General features: G+C 33.9%; 1 protein-coding gene across 3 annotated transcripts in view; it reads left to right on the top strand.

The window, feature by feature from the left end:
* LOC150078992 (protein FAM151B) overlaps positions 1-20,976 on the top strand; it is a 104,197-nt gene extending 83,221 nt beyond the window's left edge. For all 3 annotated transcript variants that reach the window (XM_090382595.1, XM_090382597.1, XM_090382596.1), the window contains 2 exons: positions 7,020-7,192; positions 20,182-20,976. In XM_090382595.1, the coding sequence (XP_090238721.1) occupies positions 7,020-7,192; positions 20,182-20,464 (456 nt within the window). In that variant the 3' untranslated portion in view covers positions 20,465-20,976. The remainder of the gene's footprint in view (positions 1-7,019; positions 7,193-20,181) is intronic.
* The last annotated feature ends 3,446 nt before the right edge of the window (positions 20,977-24,422 follow it).

Below are 24,422 nucleotides of genomic sequence, written 5' to 3'. Positions count from 1 at the left end.
GTTTCTCCATCATCAAGACAACCTCCCCTCTTCACCCTGGCTTGCTCATGTTTCAGCCTACTACTTCTCCTTTAACAACAGGGGGAAGGGTGAAATTCTACCTTTTGTCTACCTGCAACCCTCACTCAGCATGCTGCTGAACATTGATTTCTTGCCTATGTGTACAATTGGTTCGAAGTCAGCAGTGACTTTGGGATCTGTAACTGTCTTTCCAGATACAGTGATATCTGAGCAGTCCCCCCCCCCCCCACCACAAATGCAGAAATTTCACTGAATGGTTGCATTCTATGAAGTTAGCCTTTGATCACATAAAACAAGCCATCACCAAAAATGCATTATATACTCAGATTCTCTAAGCTCATTGCAGGCTGTATCAGTAATTAGGTAAAATTCTTCTCCGGTTCTGTACCAGGTACAGTTGACAATACATTATCTGAAAATTGGATTTGGCTTACACTTCTGCTAGATCCCCAGCCACATTAGGAACATGGAATTATTCACGAATGCTATAACTGATAGGAGAAGGATAGCAGAAATAGGATATATTATAGACATGAGAAAGAATGTGAATATCCTATGTGATATAATGAATTAAACAAAATTATAGGCTGAATTGCAAAGTATTAGATAGAAGGGAATGGTAAAGCAAAAATGATTAAATTAATATAAGAAGTAGTAGCCAGCATCAGATATCGGTGAGTAATTTTGGTTATAGGTCCAAAACAGGGGTAGAGAAATTAAAAAATTAAAATCTGACACATAATCAGGTATTTCATCAGGGGGACTACACCTGATCATTTATCAAAGACTGCGTTTCTATACTTGTCTGTATCTGTGGAAGAAAAGCAAATTTAAGAATAAAACTAAGTGAGATCAAATAAGTTTTCCAAGGGGCTGGAGGTTTAGAACTTCTTACATGGGAAAACTTCTTAGAAGGGAAAATGATCTAAGGGTATGACATATTAGCTACACAAATAAAAATGAAAAGATACACATACTTAACTTAAAGATAATTTTTAAGTACTGTTTCAGAATTTATAAATATTTTACTCTGCCTATGGGAAACATTTTTAAACTGAGGATTTCTAATTGTTTAACATTCTCTTCATTAAACTCATTACCAAGTTGGAAGAAAAAGCTCCTTTGGAGTTTCAACACACCTTAAAAGGTCACAATTACAATAAGACAGAGCACAGTTCTAAAACTAATTCAGAACTGTTCACAACCATCAGAACTTAACTCTTAATGCGGTCGATGTATCCAATTATGGATATCGATGAAAACATCACAAATATCACTTCCATTATATCAAATTGTTTATACTAAAAAGGTTTTAGCACTAAAAGCCTCAGACTACGGAAAATTCACTAATCGAACAACTTAATGCCAAGCATCATTTTAGCTCATAGTAAACCACAGAAGTAGGTGAAATGGCATCATTTCTGTTATATCTCATATTGTGAATGCCTTTACAATGAGTTGCCCTGTTATTGCACTACTTCCAATAAGAAACACTTTGCCAATACAACTTGTTGTATTGGCAACACAGCAACTTGTTGTGAAGGCATTCACAATATGAGATACATGTATATAAAAAACGATGCCGTTCGGTAGTTTACTATGAGCTAAAATGATGCTTGGCATGAACTTGTTTAATTACCAAATGTTTATATTGTTTAATATTTTTTATATTAAAAATAAATAATTTCTATATTGTAAAAAAATGTATTAAATGTGTATTAAATAATACACTGTGTATTCTTTATCATGAACTTTTTATGTGGGAAAACTTTTTACCCGAGAAACTTCTTAGGTGGGAAAATAATACACTTCAACATATAGAGTTGAAATTGGGACTTAAGAAACCAAACCTAGTACAGGGGGAAAACTTCTAATCCAGGTTCTACTGTATTTACTTTTAGCTAACATCAGATTTTAATTTTTAATTTCACAATTTCTCTACCCCTTTTTTTTGGACCTATAACAAAAATTACTCACCGATATGTGATGCAGGCTACTACTTATATTAATTTAATCATTACAGTTCCCTTCTATCTAATTGGCTTTGCAATTCAGCCTATAATTTTGTTTAATTCATTATATTTTCTATATTATTATTAGCTATATATTATATAGCTAATAATAGGTGCAAAGAAGCCTGAGGCTTATGCTGCACCAGCCAAAAAAAATTCCCAAGTTACTGTGTGTGTGTGTGTGTGTGTGTGTGTGTGTGTGTGTGTGTGTGTGTGTGTGTGTGTGTGTGTGTGTGTGTGTGTGTGTGTGTGTGTGTCAAAATATCATATTTTGCAAATCAAAAGTAGAAGGGAATCGCCAAGAAAGAGAAGAATGAGGATATCCAGCTCAGGACCCTGGGTGTGTTCACATAGGATATTCACATTCTTTCTCACATCTATAATATCTCCTATTTCTGCTATCCTTCTCTAGTTATGGCATTTTGTGTAATTTACGCATCTATCTATCCTAGCACTTTTTAACAGACTTATCATTTCTACCTCATGCATATAATCTGTTGTATCCTTTGTTGCTGCTTTGTGCACTCAGGCACATTTGTCATATTATCTTTCTATTTATTTCTATCTTAATTTTTATCTTTCCATTGCCATTGCGCTTTTGATTATGTATATATATATATATATATATATATATACAGGACTCTCGATTAACCAGGACACTTCAAGACTCCAAATTAAAAAAAAAAAAAAAAAAAAAAAAAAAAATCAACCAGAAATCAAAAAAAAATTCAAGTAATAACTAGAATAGGTATAAATAGATATTTTGCAATTCATAAATAAGCGAAAAGCAGCATTATAAGTCATCACTGGGAGATTAGTACCTATTATCTTGCAATCCCCACTGTCTTTACACCCACTTCTCAAAAAAAAGAGATCAAATGTTTAGTTTGTTTTAGTGTGTCACGTCGATTGTTGTGTTATGTTGCAGCACAAAAGGACAAATTTTGTTTCGTTATTTTTGTCAGGGATGTCGGAATTTTTTTTATAGTTTTTTTTTTTTTTTTTTTTTGTTTAGAAATAGCGAAAATGATGGGTAAACGCAACAGTTGCGTTTTCAGTTAAACAAAAACTTGAAATTATTCAAAAGTTTGAAAACGGTGCATCTGTTAAATCTCTAAGGAATCATTATAATAAGGATGTATCAAAATGACCGAAAATTAACAAGTATCACGCGGAATTCAGATTTGTCAATAATAATATAATAGCAATATGTTATTAGTTATTCCCGAGTTACGTAAAACTTGACGAAGTAAGAAGTCCTGGAACGTATCTCTTACGTATGTTGGGGACTTTTGTATTTTTGGATTAACTTGGAAATCAATTATACGGGATTTGTTTTTTTACCATCTATCCCGGAAAATCGAGAGTCTACTGTATATACGAAATATAATAACTGTAAGTAAATAAATAAAGGATGGAAAAAGAGAGGAGTGAAAAAGAAATATATTTTGTGTAACCTTACCATCATTTATAAATAGTGAAATATTGAAAGTGTTTAGGAGAAAGCTGTTACTATCGAATCTGTGGTATATGCGAGAAGTTAATAAGGTAAAAATCAAGAAGTAAAAGAAACGAGGTAACAAAACAAATATAAAGAAATGAATATGAAATAAAATAATATAAAATGAAAAAAAAAATAGAATAAAGTGAAAGCAACTAAAATAATACAATATAAAATAAAATAAAACAAGATCCATATTGCCATATAACTCATAATTTCAATGTCTTTCTCAGAGGTCATCCATCAAAATTATGTAAAAGAGGGCAATATGTAGGCCTCTATTTCCGACATGGCGTGTATGCTCAGGAAGACATGCTGTGAAATGTTCGAATTTAGCAGCTAAGATAGGGCCGAATAAGGTATGCCAATCTCACCAGTTAAGTTACCTGCCTTTGGACCCTTTCAAGAAACTTGATGTCTTTCTGTAGGTGTGGTCTCCGTACTTGAACACAATATTCCAAATGTGGTCTTATAATGGAATTATGACGTCCTTATCTCTACTAGCAATTGTTTGATAAATCATCGATAGGACACCACGGGCCTTCCGTGCAACCAGTCTACAGTGCTTGGAGAACTTCATGTCTGACCATATCGTAATTCCCAAGTCCCTTTCTTCCACTACTGACTTTAGTTCAATTCCACCAAGTGTATAAATTATGTACTTTGCAGGATTAAAGCTAAGCCGCCACTTTTCTGACCATCCCTGAAGTCTATCTGGGTCACTCTGAAGAAGCTCTGCTTGCCGGTGATCATTTAACATATACCCTACCAATTGTTACATCATCTGAAAATTTAAACATCACACCCTCTATCCCTTCATCTATATCATTTAAGAAAATCAAAAACAACAGTGGTCCCAATACTGATCCCTGGGAACCCCACTTATTACATTAACCCAATCTGAAGAATAAACATTTATCACAACCTCTGCCTCCTGCTATCCACCTAATCATTGCCTCCATGATTTTTCCCTACTACTGAAGTTAGACTGTCTGCTCAGTAACTTCCCACTACACTTTTAGAACCACCTTTATGTATTGGAGATACATTGGCACTTTTCCAATCCAATGGACTTCATGGGGTATATGCCATCAACCCCAGGAGGGTTGATGGCATATACCCCATCAACTCGCCTGTAGGGTCAAAAGTTTTTCCATTAAATAATTATGTGAAATTTCAATATCATGAATTACTATTTTTCAACTTCACTCCCATAATTTCTCATTGACATAAAAACGGTTTTTCTTCTGTAAATGTCGATGCAAAATAACTGTTGAATTCATCTGCAGCCTATCAGCTGGGGTATCTAATGCTATGCCATGCCCATTACATAAGGGTCCAATCTGGTTTGTTCTTCTCTTTGCATTTATATATGCGAAGAATTCCTTATCCCCCCCCCCTTCGCTCTTTTTGCCAGCGATTTCTCATAATCTGCTTTTGTTGGCCTAACCTTTTTTGTGACACTATTACAGATCAATTTGTGGTTGTTACAGGCTGCAGTACTTTTTATTGCTCTGTAACTTTTCCATGCTGTCTTTTTCGGCTCAAGTATTCTGGTAACTTCATTATTGATCTAACTTGGAATCCTCCTCGTGGAGTGTTTTTTAGTGGTATTTATGCATTCAAGGCTTCTGTGATTAATGTTTTAAAGGTATCCTCATTATCATCAGCCATTTTCAATCCACTGCAGGATGAAGGCCTCTCCAGCAACTTTCCAGTTCCTTCTGTTTTTGGGTAGTAAATGGCCATCCATTTACTACCCAAAAACTCATGAATTTCATCTATCCATCTCCGCCTTTGTCTTCCAGGTTTTCTTCTAGCTCCTCTTGGGTACCATTCTGTTATTTTCTTAGTCCATCTGTCATCATGTCTTTGAGCTATGTGTCCTGCCCAAGACCATTTTAGTTCATTAATTTTGATAAGAATGTCCTTTACTTGAGTTTGCTGCCTAATCCATGTGTTTCTCTTCTTATCTAACAGTCTGATTCCCGATATAATTCATTCCATTCTTCATTCCATTCATTCTTCGCTGTGTAGTTCTCAGCTTCTCTTCCATTCTTTTGGTGAGTGCCCAAGTTTCACTTCCATAAGTCATGGTGAGGAGTACACATTGGTTCATTATTTTATGTTTCAGACAAATTTGGATATTGCTCCTCAGTATGTGACTATATTTCCTGAATGCTATCCATCCAAAATTTATTCTTCTCTTGACTTCCATCCATTTATCATTATTACAGCTAATGACTTGTCCCAGATACGTATATGACTCCATCTTTTCAATTACTGCTCCTTCAATCATTATATTTAAAGGTATACTATAATTCAGTTGTATTCACTGTCTGTGCAGTAACTACCCAGTTACAGGCCATGTAGCACCTTAAGCCATCGTAATTTCCTTTCCTGAAATTATGACCCTTTCCTTTGCTGTACTGCCAGCCCTATTATGTCATGTGGTTCATGGGTGATGATCAGGTTTAGAATATTCTTTTCCCTAGTACTTTCCCTGACATGTTAATACAAATAACAGTCATCTAGTTGATTTAAAAATTTTGTTCTCCATGTCCTTCCCATTTGCTCCAATCAATTAGAGGCAGATTAAATTCACCCATAATATGACTTTCACACTTAAATGCCAATTCCATTTGCACATAGAGACTCTCTTCACAATCACCTGGCCTGTAGATTACTCCCACTCTCATTATACCTTTGCTTCCAACGATTTCACACCATATAGATTCTATACTGGCATGCAAAACTTCTGAATCTGTGAAAGCTTTTGTTGCATTCAAGCTGCTTTTGATAAGAAGCATGACCCACACCATCCCTTCTATCTGCCCTATCCTTTCTAAATACATTGTAAATACCATACTGAAACTCGTCATTCTCTATTTCTAGGTGGCACCATGTTTCGCCAAGCCCTATTATGTCAGCGTTACTTGTCCTAACTACCAGTTCGAATTCACTCATTTTATTGACAACACTTCTGACATTACTGTGTAGACAATAAAGACTTAGTGTTCTTGTATAGTTAACTACCTGACACACCCTTTGAAGTTATTTAAGCTTGCTTGCCTGGCAAAGTGTGGGAAAACTGGGCTGATACTCTATTTGGATCAGGAAATTTAAAATTGTGAAGTATACTCATAAATGCAGAATGCAGTTATTATTATTTTTTTAATTGTTTGTTACTTTACATATTAATTTAATTTTGATGCTTGTTATTTCATAAATTAACATTATTTTTTTATTAACTTTTTATGCTAGTCTAGTTCAAAATACATTAAACTCTCTATGTCACTTAACATTGGCAAAAGTACATATAATTTAGCTGAAATTTCATTATTAAAAATAAATAACACATGATTGATTAATATGAAGTTTATATTTTCTAGCCCTTGCATTTTCAGTAACAAGATTTTCTTGTATACTGATATTTCTGTTTTAAGCATAATAACTATTAAAAGTATATATGCATTATATTTTAGCTACGAGGGCCAATCGTTCTCAATGCTGACATCTTGCCTGGTCCTAATAATCCATCATTGCTACCAGTTGATGCTTGGACATTCCTTACTCTTTGTAGGACAAGGTTCCCCAAGTCAATAATTTCAATTGGTTGGACCACAGATATCATTCCAGGAAGTTACTTAAAAACCGGGTGAGCTGTTATTTAATCCAAGTTACTTTATGCAGAAATATATGAATATGAAATGTATGAATAGAATTATAGATTATAACCCACAAAACTAATTACCAGATCATCTACAAACTCTTCCCTTATTATTTTCCTCATATTTATTATTATAAATTACTAAAAATTGTTTTTGATTGTTGTTTGATTTTCTGAATTTTCTTCTTTTCACTTCCCTTTTCACAACATTATTTTAAAGATCTTAATGTAAAAATAAATAAATAAATATAAAAATATAAATAAATATAAATATAAAAACAAGGTCTAAAACACACTTTTTTGTGCTTTACATGGTATGACTAATACATTAGTTTTATTACTGATCACTTGACAACTGACAAACTCATTATTCTTCTTGTTAAAAAAAAAAAAAAAAAAATTCTACTTGGAATGAAGGTACTTTATTTGTTAAAGAAGAAAAGCAAGTTGCTGATTAGAAGAATGTTATGGTAAATACTTCTGACGTTTTTGGTGTTTTCTTTTTTTTTTTTTTTTTGTGCATCCAAATGACATGATCAGGTCAGTTGTATTACTCTCATATAAAAATTTCTGATGTAATATACAGGCAGTTATCACTTTAAGAGTTCCCGGGTTTACGAGTTTTTTTCCCCAAGTATCAACAAAATCGAAAATATGAACACTAATTGCAAAAAATGAATGTTAAACATTCATAAATACCGCATTTCAAACTATGTGCATAGCTATACAATACAGTGTACCCAGCTTTATGATATTAATCCGTTTCAGAGACACCATCATTAAAATATCGTAATATTGAACCCAATAACACATTGTTTTTTGGGAATTCGTTTCAAGATCTTGGAAGTTGAAATTTTTGCTGTTATAACCAAGCTATATATCTCTCTAAAATGCATCTTTAAGGTCACAACATGACCTTAAGGCCATATAAAAGGTCATGAGCATGGTTTGTAAATTGTATTAGTTACCAATTCAAATCATTAAAATGCACTACACTTTCATCGTTATCATATGTTCCGTTATAAGAATCGATTTTGAATGCCTTTGTGATATTTTTCTAAAGCACATTTCTGGAGGTTATGACCATAAAACAAAAACAATTTGCACTTTCCGGTTTATTGGGCTTTTCTGTTACTGCAAGCAATTATAAATGGGTAGTAAACTCTATCTTCTTGCATTTGCAAAAATACCAATAGCTGGAATTGTGTGTTTTTTGCATTATTATGGTGAATTCTGTTTCTCCTTTACTGAAATCTTCAATTGTATAAAAAACATAAAAAAATTTTCAGAATCTTCTCTTCATTCCTTTTTTTTTTTTTAATCTTTGTAAACTTGTTACTCCACATGAATCGTGTTGCAATTTGTGTGTACCATTAAAAAATGCTTATGCATGCAATCCTGAAATTTATTAAGAGAAGATTATCTTGGAAACAAACGCCTCTTGAAACATTTCTGAAGAAGACGACTCCTTGTGCAACAAACCAACAAATGCCGAGCCAATAGTCGATGATAATGATGAAGAATAAACATTTTTTAACATTTGTAAATCGTAAATAATTTCTCTATTATTATAATTTGCTTGATTTTACAGGCTACGTTTTCATTTCTTTCAATAAATCAATCATTGTTTAAACAAACTAATTAGCTAACTAATTTCATTGTTGAGAACGTAACCCCTATTTTTAACCTTATGTCTATGTGAAATAAATTCCCGCTTTACGAGTTTTCACTTTACGAGCGCGCGCTAGGAACGAATTAACTCTTAAAGTTGAGAACCTGTAAAGTCTTCTGTAGAAATTAAACTTTCCTCTTTATAAAGTTTATGAAAAATATTTACTCAGTGTTGTTTTAACATACAATCAGATACTTCTTGCTAACCATTATAGTTGCTCGTATAGCATATGAATTTTAAAAGAGAAGAAAATGAGAAGAGGAGAAAAAACACAGGAAAATGGAGAAATGCAGTTGTATTTTCAAGTGGTGGATTTATTATATTAATATATTTATTTATTGTTAAAAATATAAAAGTAAAATCTAAATAACTTCAATTAAAATGTACAATAAAATATTTAAAATATACTGAATTAAAAACATTAAAAATGTAATGAAATAAAATCTAAAACAGAAGAGTTTTCAGCATCTCTGTGTTGCCTTTATTGACTGTAGCAATTGCAAGGAGGCAGTGAATATAAACACATGAAAAACAAAAAATTGGAGTGTCAACATTGAATAAAAGTAAAGAACAGAGAAAGGGAAGGAAAGGAAGGATTAATTCCCAACTGTCCCAAGCTTAACATAACCTTTAGTCAGTTACAAACTAAAGAAGGGGAGGAAAGTGGCAGGAAGAAATGGGGAAGAGAAGACTGGGAACAATGTTCATTCAACTTACACAGAACTACAGATTCAAAGATGGGATGCATTTGCATGCCATTATGCCTTCTCCTCAGCACTAGGAACAAATACATAACATATCTGAAGTAATGGTATTTACTCACAGTAAAGTGAGTTGGATCAAATGACTTTATAAATCCCAAGATTAATTTGTTCACCCGAGGTTGACATATGCCTGTTAAGATATATAAAATAGGAACTGCCAACAGTTGTGTTATACACATCCATTGTGTGAATAAGATACTCTATTATGGATATATCATATCACATTAAGTGGATCTTGTTATGGGATTTATGATTTCTTGAGTATAAGTTGTATGCTTAGTGTGATGTGATCCTAGGTGGTAAGGGAGCCAAAGGCTTCTGCTGTACCAGCCAAAAAATAAAAAGTAATTAAATAAAAAAATAATAATAATAAATAAGTAATACAATACAATAAATATTTAATTCCCACCTCATGTAGGTGAGGAGGGAATTAAATGACTAGCTGACATTTGAATTTCTACAAGCTGCCAGCCTTGGCTACCTCTGAAGGCAACTCATTCCAGTAATTATCAACTCTCTGGCTGTAAGAAAACTTCCTACGCATTCTAAATCTCTTCCCTGATAATTTCAATTTATGTTCCTAATTCTGAAATCATTTATAACAGTGATAATTTTACGTTCATTCATTTTAATTTTTCCTGTAAAAGCCTTATACACCTTAATCAAGCACACCTCTAAAGTGGTTAGTTACCAAGTTCTGTAGCCCACATATTCAAAGTCTTTCCTCACACTGATACTCTTTTTCCAATCTCACCAGGTGTTATTGCCTGTCTTTGGGCCCTCTCAAGAAGCTCATCTTTTTTTAGATGTAGTCCCCATTCTGGACTACTGTATTCCAATTGTGGTCTTACAACTGCCTTATACAATGGGATCATCTACCTCTACAAACACTTGAAAAATTGATAGGACACCATGGGCCTTCCTTGCTTCCTATTTACACTGCTTGCAACACTTTGTCCACCCATGTTATAACTTCCAAATTCATTTCTTCTTCTACTGTTTTTAATTCAATTCCACTAAGTATGTAAGTTATTTTGAGGTTGCTGTTCCTCAAGTTTTAAAACCTTGAATTTTTCTGTGTTGAAAGATAGCTGCCACTTTTCTGACCATCCCTGAGGTTTCTCATCCTTGGCACTAACCATTAACTACTCTTCTGATCTTGACAATGCTGCAAATTTTGACATCACATCCTTTATCCCTTTGTCAGTGTCATTTAAGAAGATTGGAAACAACAGTAGTCCCAGTACTGATCCTGGGGAACTGCACTTTGTACTTTGGAGCAATTTGAAGGGGGAACCATGAAGAGAAAATCATCACAGAGAAATGGATCACAAGATCCATTTCTCTGTGATTCTAACATGTTCCAGCTTATACAGTAACCTCTCATGTGGCACTGAGTCAAATGGTTTGCTGCAATCCAAGTAAACAATATTGAAATTATTACCTGCATCCATGAGTGGCACTTCTGACACTTCTCCAGTTCAAGGGAATTTCTCCTGAGTCCAGTGATGGCCTCATAATTAACCTTGATATTCAGTGTATTCTCTTCTTACCTCCTTTAAAATTACTTGCCTTTTTTGTCTCGATTTTTTTATATAATAAATAATCTGAAATTTTAGTAGTAATAATTTTTTAAAATATTATAATTTTGCTTCACTCACACAGTTTCTCCTCACCATGAAGGGTCTTTGTAAGTACTGATGTCAAGTACTTGTTCAGTTCATTCACATTAGCTAGGTTATCTAAGACTTTTTTTGCACACATTACACAATGGTCAATCTGATTTGTTCCTTTCTCTCTCTCTCTCTCTCTCTCTCTCTCTCTCTCTCTCTCTCTCTCTCTCTCTCTCTCTCTCCCCCCCCTTTGTATTCTTATACACGAAAAATTTCTTGTTTCCTTTCTTTGCTCTCTTAGTGGGCAATCTCTAATAATCTGCTTTTCCAGCCTAACTTCTACTCTGTGACTTTTCCATGTCTTTTTCTGCTCTGTCAAACTGGTTAGCACATTATTCATACATTTTGGAATTTTTATGCTGTATTTCCTAAATGATATATATATTCTCTGACTATAACTTTAAAGGTATGCTATAATTGTATTGTATTCACACTCTGTGAGCTATCTCCTCCAGTTGATAAAGGCTGCATAGCCTTAAGTTTTCAGTCTCCTATTCTGAAATGCAAATCCATTTCTTTGTCTTTAACAACCACTACATCTCTTATCATTCCATCCAACTTAGACCCCAATAATCACTCATTACTAATGGTCCTGTACTGACAGTTCCTATGAATATTGCCATCTGATTCATAGGTAATTGTCAGGTCTAGAATATTCTTTCCCCTAGTACTTTCCATAACTTGTGCTTACAGATAACGGTCATCTAATTCAGTGTTTTCCAATCTTTTTCCACTTTTATATTTCAGCTGGAAACCACAGACCTTAAAAAATATTAAATTGTGCCTGCAAATATATTAATAACTATTTTTTAAATGCAGTAATATCTGTTCATACTTAACGTATGGACAGATATTACAGGTATGCCTATAATAACATAACATAACATATGCTATGTTGTTATAGGCATACCTGTATTTCCCATCAATGTTAATGGGATTGTTGTCTACCACAGAAAGCTCTATCTTATTGTTACATCTCATGGAAAACAGGTTGGGAAATGCTGATCTATCTTTAAAAAAAAAAAAAAAAATTGTTTGTTTCTGTTTCCCGTTGTAAGTTTTCATTTCACTTGCTCAAATCAGTTAGGGACAAATTACAATCACCCATAATAAGACATTCAAACTTACTTGCCCATGCAATCTGCATGTAGAAGCTCTCGTAACCTTCACAATATTCTGGTCTGTTGATTACTTCCATTCTCATACCTTTTCTTCCAACTAACTCACACCCCACAGATTCTATACTAACTTGTGTAACTTCTGAATTGTTGAAATCTTTTGTTGTGCTCAGGATAGTTTTGATAAGAATTTTGATCCCACCACCACCACCCCTTCTATCTTCCCTATATCCTTTCTAGTTAAACTGTATATCACAGAGAAATTCATTATCCCCTGTTTTGGGGTGATACTCAGGTTCTGTTAGTCCTAGTTAATTTTCCTCACCAGGAGTTCATATATTCAATAATTTTGTTGATGACAGTCCTGCCATTACTACATACACAGTTAAGACCAAGTGTTCTTGTATAGGTTACTACCCCAACACACACCTTGAAACTGTTTGTTTCCTTAGCATTAGTTTTGTGCTCATCTAAAACCTCACTATCCTCAGAACATCTTGCCTATATTGGCTGTTGCAGCAATAATATCAGTAGGCTTTGCATTCTTCTCTTCAGTCGGTCAGATAGAGGTTTCTGTGTATTTTATAAGACTAAAGAGTTTTGTTACATCTGTTCAAAAAAGTTTACAGTAATAATGTTGTGAAATGGTGAGTGATATTTTCTGTGATTTCTTGTATGATACTGATAATAGTAAATGTAATCATAAAGAAGATACATATATGCATAGAAATTAGAATAATTTTATTGAGAAATATTGCCAATGATATTGGTAATATCATTGGCAATATTGCTTGACATCTCAGGGCAGTAGAGAACACAGTAGGCCTGCACTCAAAACTAATTAAGCCTCAGAACAGAAGAAGGCAGCTGTCAAAACACAAGACAACTTCCCAAACATTCTCCCGCCCTCAATATCATCAGTAACATTTCTCAGTAAAATTGTTCTAATGAATTTCCATGCAGTCTTATAACAGATATTGTGCCATTCAGACATTATATATTATTCATCGTAATCATAGCAATTGAGTCGAGGAAATATGAAATTTGAAACCATTCTGGTTTCTCACTTTCTAAATTGGTGGTTCCTGTCCCAACCCTGAACTGCTTCAAGATAGAAAATAGTTTTGTTGACTTCAGTTGTATCCTTTTTTAAGGTAATAATAAACTTTAATCCTACCAATATATAAGGCAATGGTCAGGCCACATTTGTATAAGGTCTGGAGGCCTCATTTTAAGAAGGATGTAGAGCTGCTGGAACGAGTACAGAGAAGGGCAACAAGATTAGTGAATGGAACAAAGGGTTGCTCTTATGAAGAAAGGCTTTAGTTTTGCAAATTACAGTGTCTGGGGATTAGGCACCTGCAAGGTGTATTAAGCCTTGAATGGTTTGAGTATGCTCAATTCTGATGGGATTCTTCCTCTTGCTTAGAATATTCACCTGAGAGGGCATAAATTCAAATTGAGGAAGGACAGTTATAGGATGGATGTGCGGAAGTTTGCCTTTAGCCAGCAGGTAGTTGATTGGTGAAACAGGCTTCCATCTTTTGCTGTGGAAGTTGATAGCCTAAATAAATTTAAGGCTGAGCTGGACAGGGTATTTGGAATGAACAGAGGGGTGAAATGGGAGTGGGGGTTTTTTTTTTTTTTGGCTGATGCTGCATAAGCTTGCTTTCTTGAATCGTATACCTCTACTAATGCTAATCTAAAATAAGAAATAAATAAATAAAATAAACTCAGATTCCAGCTGGCAGGGAGGGGTGAGTTTATTAAAAACAAGCACAAAGTTTAAATATACATTTCAATTTCTTAATGAACTTCTGTAGTACTAACTTCATTTCAGATCTCTCCTTTCACATGGCATTAATTTCAATATGCTTCACACCTAATTCGCTGCTTGTACTTGGAAAACACTGTTATGAATACTGATGTAATATCTCATCTGAATGCGAGTCATGGTGATTGTCATTTGTTCACTGCTGGTTGAAAGAAATAGTGGTCACAGAGAGTGAGGGAGCATATTGGTCAAAAGAAGTAAAGCAGCTTAAATACAGAATTATAATGGAGGATTTAATGGTATTTTCTGTATGTCAGCTGCTTTTTTTCAGAAAATAGCACAAACCATAGCCTTCTGATTAATTACCATTATTTCAGGTATTTTTAGTTTTACATACAGTATACCCTCTGTTTTTTTTTACAGCTACAGCCCTGCTCAAATGTAAGCAGTGGAGGCAAAGTTAAAATGTCCTGAATGCTAGAGAACATATTGGTAATCAGCTGACTATGCTTGGGAGTTCACATTTATACTCAGCAGGGAGTATGTTTTTGGAATTGTGATAAGGTAAACATTTCTGAGTTTCATTAACTGGAAGCTTTGCATGATTTCAGACTTGGAGCATTGATTTTTTGGGAAGCTAAATAGCATAATTTGGTTCCCCCCACCCACCCATACAGAATTATCAGGACTGTGCAAAATTGGAAATGATTTTAACTTCTCTATCTTTAAATTATAAATAAAAAAAAATGAGATTATAGTAGACAAAAAAAAAACTTAACAAGCACAGTCAATTAAAAACAAACACAAAGGTATATACATTTAAATTCTGCAGTAACATTATTTAGAATAACCACTTTTTCCATGTTTTCAAAAGGGGTGGTTACTGTAGAATGGGTTTCTTGATGAAATGTTGAAGTTTTTATATTACTTTATAAAAATAACTTTACACATAAATGCTTTTAAATATTAAATTCTTCTTATTTTGATTTGATTTATCAGCAATATAATAAAATTTTGTTAAATAAACCTGCCATTATTTTTTGAACCAATAATATCTGTTCATCTATCATTTAATTTAAGCTCATAAAATTTTGTATCTGAATTCTAAGCGATCTCTTCAGTTTCAGGTTTTTAAGTCAAAATTGTACAACAGTGTCCTGATTTTCAAAGCTGTTTTCACTGCCATCTATTGAAGCTGTCTGCTGTTAGTTGGAAAACAGATGAGGACTGGCAGAACAAGCTGGCCGTGTTATTTGAAAGGGCTGTACTGAACAAACTGGCTGTGTTATTTGAAAGGCGCTTGAAGTGACCTTGTAAAAATGTAGAGCTACATCTTCTAGAAGCCCACATATGTTGAATGTAGATCTGCGGTAACATTAGATTTTTAAGTGGATTTCCCAGCAATAGAGTAAAATTGCAAAAATAAAAGAATTCAAAAAAAATAAATAAATAAACCCACCATTAATTTTATAATATCTCCACATCTATTTATGTATCACCTAATTCAATTTTATCAACTTCTGTATCTGAATTCTTGAGAATTTCTTTAATTTCGACTTTTTATATTTATGAAAGGTGTATATATATTTATGAAAGGTTAATTAAACTCAGAAAACTATACCATACTGTAAATCCAAAAACATCTCCTCCCTTGCTCGCTCTCTCTCTCTCAATATAAATATGATTCTATATTCTCTCAATATAAATATCTTCTATATAATTCCATATAGGCATATAATTATATTAGTAATCTGTTTTATTAGGTGTTTTATAGTGTTTTATTAGGTCCAAACTATAAATAACATAATGTACATAACATAATCTGAAATAGATTAGTTTGCACTGCCATCAAACAGAGGCATCAGCGTAACATTATTTTTGTATCTCTTAGTTTCAGGTGTTGCTTTTAAATTAAATTTTGACTAAAATCATGCCTCAGACTAGAACAGCAAAGCAATGGGCTCAAAGTAATGTTAAAGCTTTGGTTCAGGAGGGAACTTCCCCTGTAAATCAGGACTAAATAAAAGGTAAAGTGCAGCCATTATCAACCCACTGCAGGATGTAAGCCTCCTCAACAATTCATGCTGAGGGAAATGGACCATAATCTGCCACGCTGGTCCAGTGTGGGTTGGCAGATCGACCGTATTCAGCAGTCAGGGGCTTGAACCCCGGTCTACTCAAAGAGCGTGTGCTACTGCACTCCCGCTCCTGACCACTCGGCTACGGAGGCCATCATTATATGTGCTATATTTTCTTCCCTTTTTGTGAAGCAACCTATAGCAAAACATGATACAGCCATGGTTAGTGACTCTGTGTGTTCGTTCAAATGAGCATTAGAGGGTTAAGTGCAAACTCGTCATTCTGATGGGTTTATATGAGGGCTTCAAGAATAGGGTTAATGCCTTTAATGACTTACAGGAGAGAAAACCATCAGGCACTCACTTGGTGCCTCTGTAGCCAGGTGGGCAGGAGTGGCAGTGCGTAGCACACACTTCTTGATTAGACCGGGGTTTGAGCCCGTGACCACCAAATACGGAGGATGCAGAAAGGTCAGGGAATGACCACCACATATCCCAAGAGCAATATGACCTTAGTTGCTAATGTTCCTAAAAACCAAACAACAACAAGGCACTCACCTGCCCAGCATTAAACAACACAACAACATCCTTCACAGCAAGGATCATTGGTCCTATAATAGCTATAATTGGTGACTCGATACTCAGGGAAACAGGAAATATTGAGTAAAATGGACATATGGAATAGGAAAGGGTATGTCTGAGGAGTGAAGTTGATGACATTGTAGAGCAGCTCTCATTTTTAAGGGTACAAAAGGTGATGCTGTTGTACATGTTGATATGAATGATATTAAGAGTAGGAGATCTGAGGATTTAATTAATGAGTACAGAGCAATGTTAAGAAAAAGTCAGGAGTTAGGATTGAAGTTGAATGCAATTGGAACCAGACTTGATAAGAGGAAGATGAGAGCCTTGTCAATCAACTTGGCCCTAGAGAGACTGTGGAAGGAGGCTTCTGATGTAGAATTTTTTTCTCAACATGGTCTGTGATTATTAACAGAAAAGACTGTTTTTACAGGGTCAGTATACACTTAAATTGGAGTGCAAGATAAGTAATCTTGCACCCTTATTTAAGCATATTCTATTTGAATATTATCATATTTAAGTGTTAATACTTTTGAGACAGTGATAAGTGGGTTTGAAAACTGTTATATAGAAGGGATATATGACTAATAGATAATTAGAGTGGGCCAATAAATCAGCATGTCTTATCCAGATATTTACTGGACTGGGTGGATTGGTTGTTCATACAATAGCAAAGCATTAATGAATTGGCTGAATGTTTTATACACCAGCATATTAAAAAGGCAACAAGAAAAAATACTTTTGATTTGATTAATAGCAGCAACTTTTCATACATTTAAGAATCTACAAATAAAAGACCCACTAGATTGAAGTGACCATAATATATTGATGTGGGATTTACTTAAAGATGTCACTAGTGGTCTCAGTCAGTTTATGAATTCTATACGGTGGAACCAACTGATAATCTTACAGCAAATTCTAAATGGGAAGCATTCAGGGAAGTAATTGAAGATGCTACTAGGATTTTTATACCAAGAAATAATGTTCAAGGCTTAGATCTAAATGGATGTCATGTGTACTGATGAAATTTATGGAAGAGAAGAATATGTGCTATACATATAAACTGTCAAGTGATACAGAACCCTACAGTTGAGTTGATATAAACTAGATTAATGTGCGATAACAAATGAGGTTTAGACAAGCTAAGGCAAATCATGAAGAGTCTCTGGCAGAGGATGCAAATATAAGCAGCAGCTACTTCTTTACTTACTTAAACATTAGAAGGAATAGGGTGAATCATGTAGATCCACGTCAATCCAGATATGAATGATTTAACTGTTGATGATCTTTCTCAGGTTGCTGACAAACTTAATAGGTATTCTGCATCTACATTCATGCAAGAATTTTTTAGGGATGGGGATGTCTGGAGTGTATCAAAATCTAACAAGGAGCTGAATGATATTGTGAAATTGTTGAAGCTAAACATAAAAAAGATACCTGGGCTGGATGGGATCTATCCAATTATATTAAGGGAGATATCAAAGAGGTAAGCAAACATTTAGTTAATGATTTTGAGAGCATCCTTGGATTTAGGGGAGGATTCAATCCCTGTGGATTGGAAATGAATTACTCAAAAAAGGGTTAATACTTTAAAGTGTGACATGAGTAATTACAAACCTCTTAGCTTAATTTTTATTCCAGGGAAAATAATGGAGTAACTGGTTAATTCCCATCTAGATAGGAATGTAGCTACATTGCGGTCACAGCATAGATTTTTTAAGAGGCCGTCTTCTCTGACCAATCTGATTGTATATTATGACACAGTAACAAAGGAATTGAATGAAAAAGTAATTTTGATATAATATACTTTGATTTCAGAAAAAAGGTTTTGGTATTATTGCACATAAAAGACTGCTATAAAAGTTGGAGCACTGTGGTATTAAGGGAAAGTTACGGGTGTGAATAAAGGAATTGTTGAGTAGGAGTCCACTGATAACAAGACAGAGTTGTTATCAGTGGACATCATATGGGCACTGCTCGGCACCAAACATTGGTGAGTACCCCAGTGTTCGGGGCCTTGCCTGTTATTACTTTCTATATTTATTAAGGATATTGGTGAAGGCATATCAGGCCTGATGTCTAAGTTTATAGATTATGGAAGATTGGCAGGGTGGTTAATGACACAAATCAGGATATGCTATTGTAAACAAGATCTAAAATACTTAGGAAGATGGGCTGAACAGTCGCAATTGAAGTTTAACATATACAAATACAAGACATTACATATGGGTAGCAGTAATCCCAGAATAACATACCAACTATGTAGTACCACACTCTGGGTAGAATGAAAAAGACCTTGGGGTAATTGTGCAGACAGACATTAAGTTCTCTGAGTAGTGCCAACATGTGGCTTATGGGGTTTTGTCAGTGATATGCAGTAATTTTTCCCAGTTAGTTTAAGGAGATAGTTACAGTTTTATAAGATAATGGTTAGGCTGCATGCAGACAGCCTGGAAACCTCATTTTAGGATGGATGTGGTGCTGTTGGAACAGTTGCAGAGAAGTGTTACGAGCATTAGTGAGGGGGGAAGAAGGGGTACTCTTACCAAAAGTCTTCAGTTCTGCAAATTTCAGCATTTGGAAAATAGACACCTGCATGAAGGTCTGAGTTGCTTAAAGCTTTTAATGGATTTCATAAGCTAATAGTTGATAATTTCCTCTTTACTAAAGCACAGTTACTGCATTTCATGGAGACATGCATAATTTATCAAGTGCATATGCTATTATATTAATGATTGTATTCATTGTCAAAATGATTAGTTGTAAACTCCTCTGGTTCAGTAATCATATGGAGTGCATATGCTTGAATGCATTATCTGTTTATACTCCAATATGGTGTGAAACTATGCCATACCGGCATATAAAGAGAACATACGTTGGTTATCATTCATTAATTTGGAAGAAAATTCTAGGAATGTTGTTCAGTGCTTAGAGGCAGATGTGAAGCATTCCAGCTAAAGCTGGATTTCTCAAAAAAAAAATATTTTTTCAATTTCTAAAAGTTGACAAGTATGTAGATGGACTTTGAAAATAATTTGTTATATTGAATTGTTTGTGAAACTAATTTCTTTGAAATGTGACTTGCAAAGTACTATTAATACTGTTAATAAGTGAGGTCAGCTGGTACTGGAAAATATTTTCATTATAATAGCATTCTATTGTATTTTGAAATAGCTATAAAAAACTGTTTTATGGCATAGATATAACCTATTTCAGATAGCCTTGATATTTTTTATTCTTAACAAATTTTGATGTATTTATGGTTAAGCAGTTTAAAATCAACTGTACTTAAAAAATTTTTTTTTATGTTTTACAGGTATACTCGTGAAATGATAGATCGTATGGTGGCCCTTATTAAAGAGTATACACTTATGCAACCTGTCATATTTCCTGTGTATGCATCTTTGCTAAAGTACTCCATTCCTGAAATGCAGAGACTATTATTTCAAGTTCCTAATAGTTCCCTAGCTGTATGGTCGGCAAAAGGACATCCCGTTAGTATTGATGACCTTGTGGCCATCCGAAAATCCTTCAACATTAGCCAGGTTTTCTATAACCTCCCTGATGAACAGTTGGAATGTTTTTTTTCTATCACTTGATAGAATTAACTTTCCTGTTGAGATGTTATATTTTTTTCCCCACGTGACTTGGGAATATTCCTTAAGCCTGCAAAAGAGCTCTCTGTGTGTATGTGCACCATGGCTTATAAAATGTTACACTCTAATCATGTGCCTCATTTATACTCTGAAGCAGCTTAGCACAGACATATTTGTGCTCTCTGTTGCTTGCACAAGCTTTCCTGGTGGATTGGTGTACAGATGTGCCTTGCTAGAGGGCTTACTGTGTCATGCAGAATTAGTTCCTTTTTCTTCCAACTTCTGTATTTTGTTGCCCCCCCCCCATGTGCTATGACCTGTTCAGTAGCCAGGAGTTTATCAGCATTAAATATAATACAGCCACCTTTGGTGTAAAAGTTATCATCACGGGCAAAGAGCAATATATTTTCCTTTGCTGTTAATAAATTTATGCAGTTCATATCTCTCTTTCCTGCCTGTGTATGTATCACTGTCTGTACTTTTGCTTATATGTATTTATTCTGATGCCATTTGTAAATTGTGCTTATGTAGCATATTATATTCATATTTCTCAGATGTCTGCATACATTATAATTCTGAAATTGGTGTTTATTACTTTATTTTAAAACTTGTGGTTTTTTGCATGTTGAGATGATGACTGCAGTTTTATTCACTCTCTCTCATAAACACTTTTCTCACTTCTCTCTCATAAACATTTTCATTCAGTGTTAACAATTTTTTTTTTACTTTCTCAGCAAAAGTATTAACTCTTGCATACAATGGCATTTAAAAAGTTGTAATTTTATAGCAAAACTATTGGTTCAAAACTTAATATACTATTGTATAAACTGTCCTTTAAAATTATATACTTGTAATGATGGAAGCAATATTTCAGCTGATTTAATCTTTTTAATAGTGAGTTTGCAAAATGTGTGTGGCCTTAGGGCAGCAAATTTTCTGCTAATGGTGGGCTCTGTGAATTGGTTTTTTTCATGTTTTTGTAAAAATGGAAACTTTGTACATAAATGCTTTCAACTGTTAATTTGTTCTTATTTGACTTCATTGCTCAAAATTAATTTAGAGTCAAATTATTGTCAAAAATCACATAAGATTGAAAAAGCATACTGGAGAGGTACAAATGTAGCCCCAATCGGGACTACATTTGCACAAAGGGTGACATGAGTAATTACAGAAAGCAAGATCGCAAGCATACAGCATCAGCCAAAAAAAAAAAATCTTCCCGTTTCACTCACCCATTCACTCCAGAAGTTTGTCCAGTTCTTCCTTGAATTTATTTAAGCTATGAATTTGCACAACAGATGGATCTTTGTTCCAGCAACTAACTACCTGCTGGCTAAAGGCAAATTTCTGCACATCTATTCTACAACTGTCTTTCCTCAATGAGTTTATGCCCCTTAGGTTTGTAATCTGATCAAGAGGAAGAATCCCATCAGTATTTATCCTGCTCAAACCATTCAAGGCCTTATACACCTCACCCAGATCACCTCACAGGTGCCTAGTCTTCAGATGCTGCAGTTTGTAGAACTTAAGTCTTTCTTGATAAAAGCACCCCTTTGTTCCCCTCACCAGTCATGTTGCCCTTCTCTGTACTTGTTCTAGCAACTCTACATCTTTCCTAAAATGAGGCCTCCAGACCTGTACGCAGTACTCAAGGCATGGCCTGATACTTATATTTCTTGGAAAATTATACATCATACTGAGATTTTAATGTAATTAATGGCTTGATACTTATATTTCTTGGAAAATTATACATCATACTGAGATTTTAATGTAATTTTACTGGGTTACAATATCTATACAAAACAGTTAGAAAATGATTAAGGATTTTTGTGTTTATTCAAACTCTGTAGACTGTAGGCTCATTTTACAAAAGCCTATTAAGTCTTAACAGTTCAAAATATTGAATTCTAGCATGTGTTGCATTTCTGCAAACTAAATTTTTAAATTGTATGTGTGACGTTCAGAGGGCACATAATATTTTGACATCAAATTGCTGTTACAATGCAACTTTAAAACGTGCTTTAATCCTGATATTGTACAATATGAGCTTCTATCTGGATCATTTTTCAAGCATTAAAGGTTCCAGTGGAAAGGTATGCCAGGTTTAGGATGTCACATTGTAATTATTAACTGTTGCCATGGTGTAAACCCAAGAGAGAAGGATATTACTGCTTTTTGAACTTAATCAAGGTTTTGGGATGTCCTATTCATCCAAAGTAGGATCCCAAATTGTAGCCCCAGGAACAGAAGCAAAACTATAAATTCTGCCACCCCTTTCAGGTTACTAAACAGCTTCTGCATGATCTTTAATAGGCATACCAAACCAGCCCCCCTCCTGCTGGCAATATGATAATGCCCAGAAACCTGTTCATCAGATAAAGGAGCAAAGGACCAAAGCATATAAAACTATGGGTTAACAGATTTTTAGATATATATTTAACAGTGAAATTAGTTATTCATCTGTGCATTCTTAGTAGATACAGCAGAAGGATTTTAGCTCAAGTTTTATGTTAGAATCAGCCCTAAGTTAGTAAGGCTGAATCTAACATTCAGCGTGTTGCTTATTTTTGATAATTTTCAAAAAATTGATACAGACAAATTATCACTTGAAATTTTCTTTTTAGTGGATTTAATTTGGGCCAGTTTTCTCTGATTTCCAGACCTCTGATTTAGGAGTACAGTGCTCTATAGTTAAAGGAGGTCCTGTGTGCAATATATAATGTCTTAATACCAGTTCTTAATTTAATTTTTACAGCTAGAGTACAGTATTACTAGTAAGTAGAAAATGTCAGAATGATATAGATACCTACTGAATGATTCCTATGATTGAAAATCAAACAAGTAAAGCTTATGAATTTCTATTTGGAAATAGAAATAAATCCAAAATGAAGGTTTTGAGATACATTATATTTTATTGATAGTATGTTAATATCAGTTAATATAATTAATATCAAATGCATCGATAAAATATAATAAGGAAAATTAAAGAATGACAATTAGAAGGACACTATATGTTTTGCATATGCGTACAGCATATTGAATACAAATATCACAAAATGAATATTATATGAAGTGCAGCATAGCACAGTATTTTAATATGAGGGAAGGAAACATTCTGACACCTATGTTATATTTGAATCCATGTATCTCGGAACACTGTATTTCATAAGTTGAATTCTGTTAAATTTAGTGAAGTACTTCACTGAATCTAACAGGCCCTATCAATTATAATCAAAACATTTGCAAAACAATACACTGAGTAAATAAATTTTAAAGTTGCAGTTGATTTACTCAGTATATTATTTTGTGAACTTCTCTTCTCATCCTATGTTACAATGCATATGATGAGAAGTTGTGATAAGATTAAACCAGTGATGGGGGCTTGGAGTCTAACAGATACACCAGAAAAATATGCTGCATCTTAAGAGCCAGTTCAAGATGAGTGGCTATTTTCTGTACCTTCCTAAATACATACAAAATTATGCTTCAGTAATTTTTTAAATACTTGTTTACACAGTTATTAAGTGAAATGTACTGATAAACAAGGCACTCCCTAATACATTTCTATTTTTTAATCTCAGAATAACAAATGTTTCTCACAGGATGTCTGCCACTACAGCTACACTTTGTTTGATATGTTTATAATTCTTATATAAAAGTTTGTCCCAGTTATTATTTAATTGACAAAACCTAGTAATGTATGCACATAAAAGTGACTACTAGTTTCATGTATATAGTGTTTTTTTCCCAAAAGAAGTTAGTTTTGTTATATTAAAACAACATTTGTAAAAAACATTTTTAAATTTACATAATTCATCATCATAAAAAATAAATAGTCATTAAGTATTCAAATTAATCTTGGGAATACGTTAAGCATTGGTACTTGAAGCAGAATTTATAAAAACTTTTTTTCAGAAATGAAAGAAATCTAAGTTTCATTGCCACCAGGTTAAGAAGTGAT

This window comes from Mastigoproctus giganteus, chromosome 10 (genome assembly GCF_048544385.1).
Source record: "Mastigoproctus giganteus isolate SK-2022 chromosome 10, ASM4854438v1, whole genome shotgun sequence".
Lineage (NCBI taxonomy): Eukaryota > Metazoa > Arthropoda > Arachnida > Uropygi > Thelyphonidae > Mastigoproctus > Mastigoproctus giganteus.
Note: the sequence above shows the minus strand (reverse complement) of the source record. Positions and strands in the feature narration are given on the sequence as shown.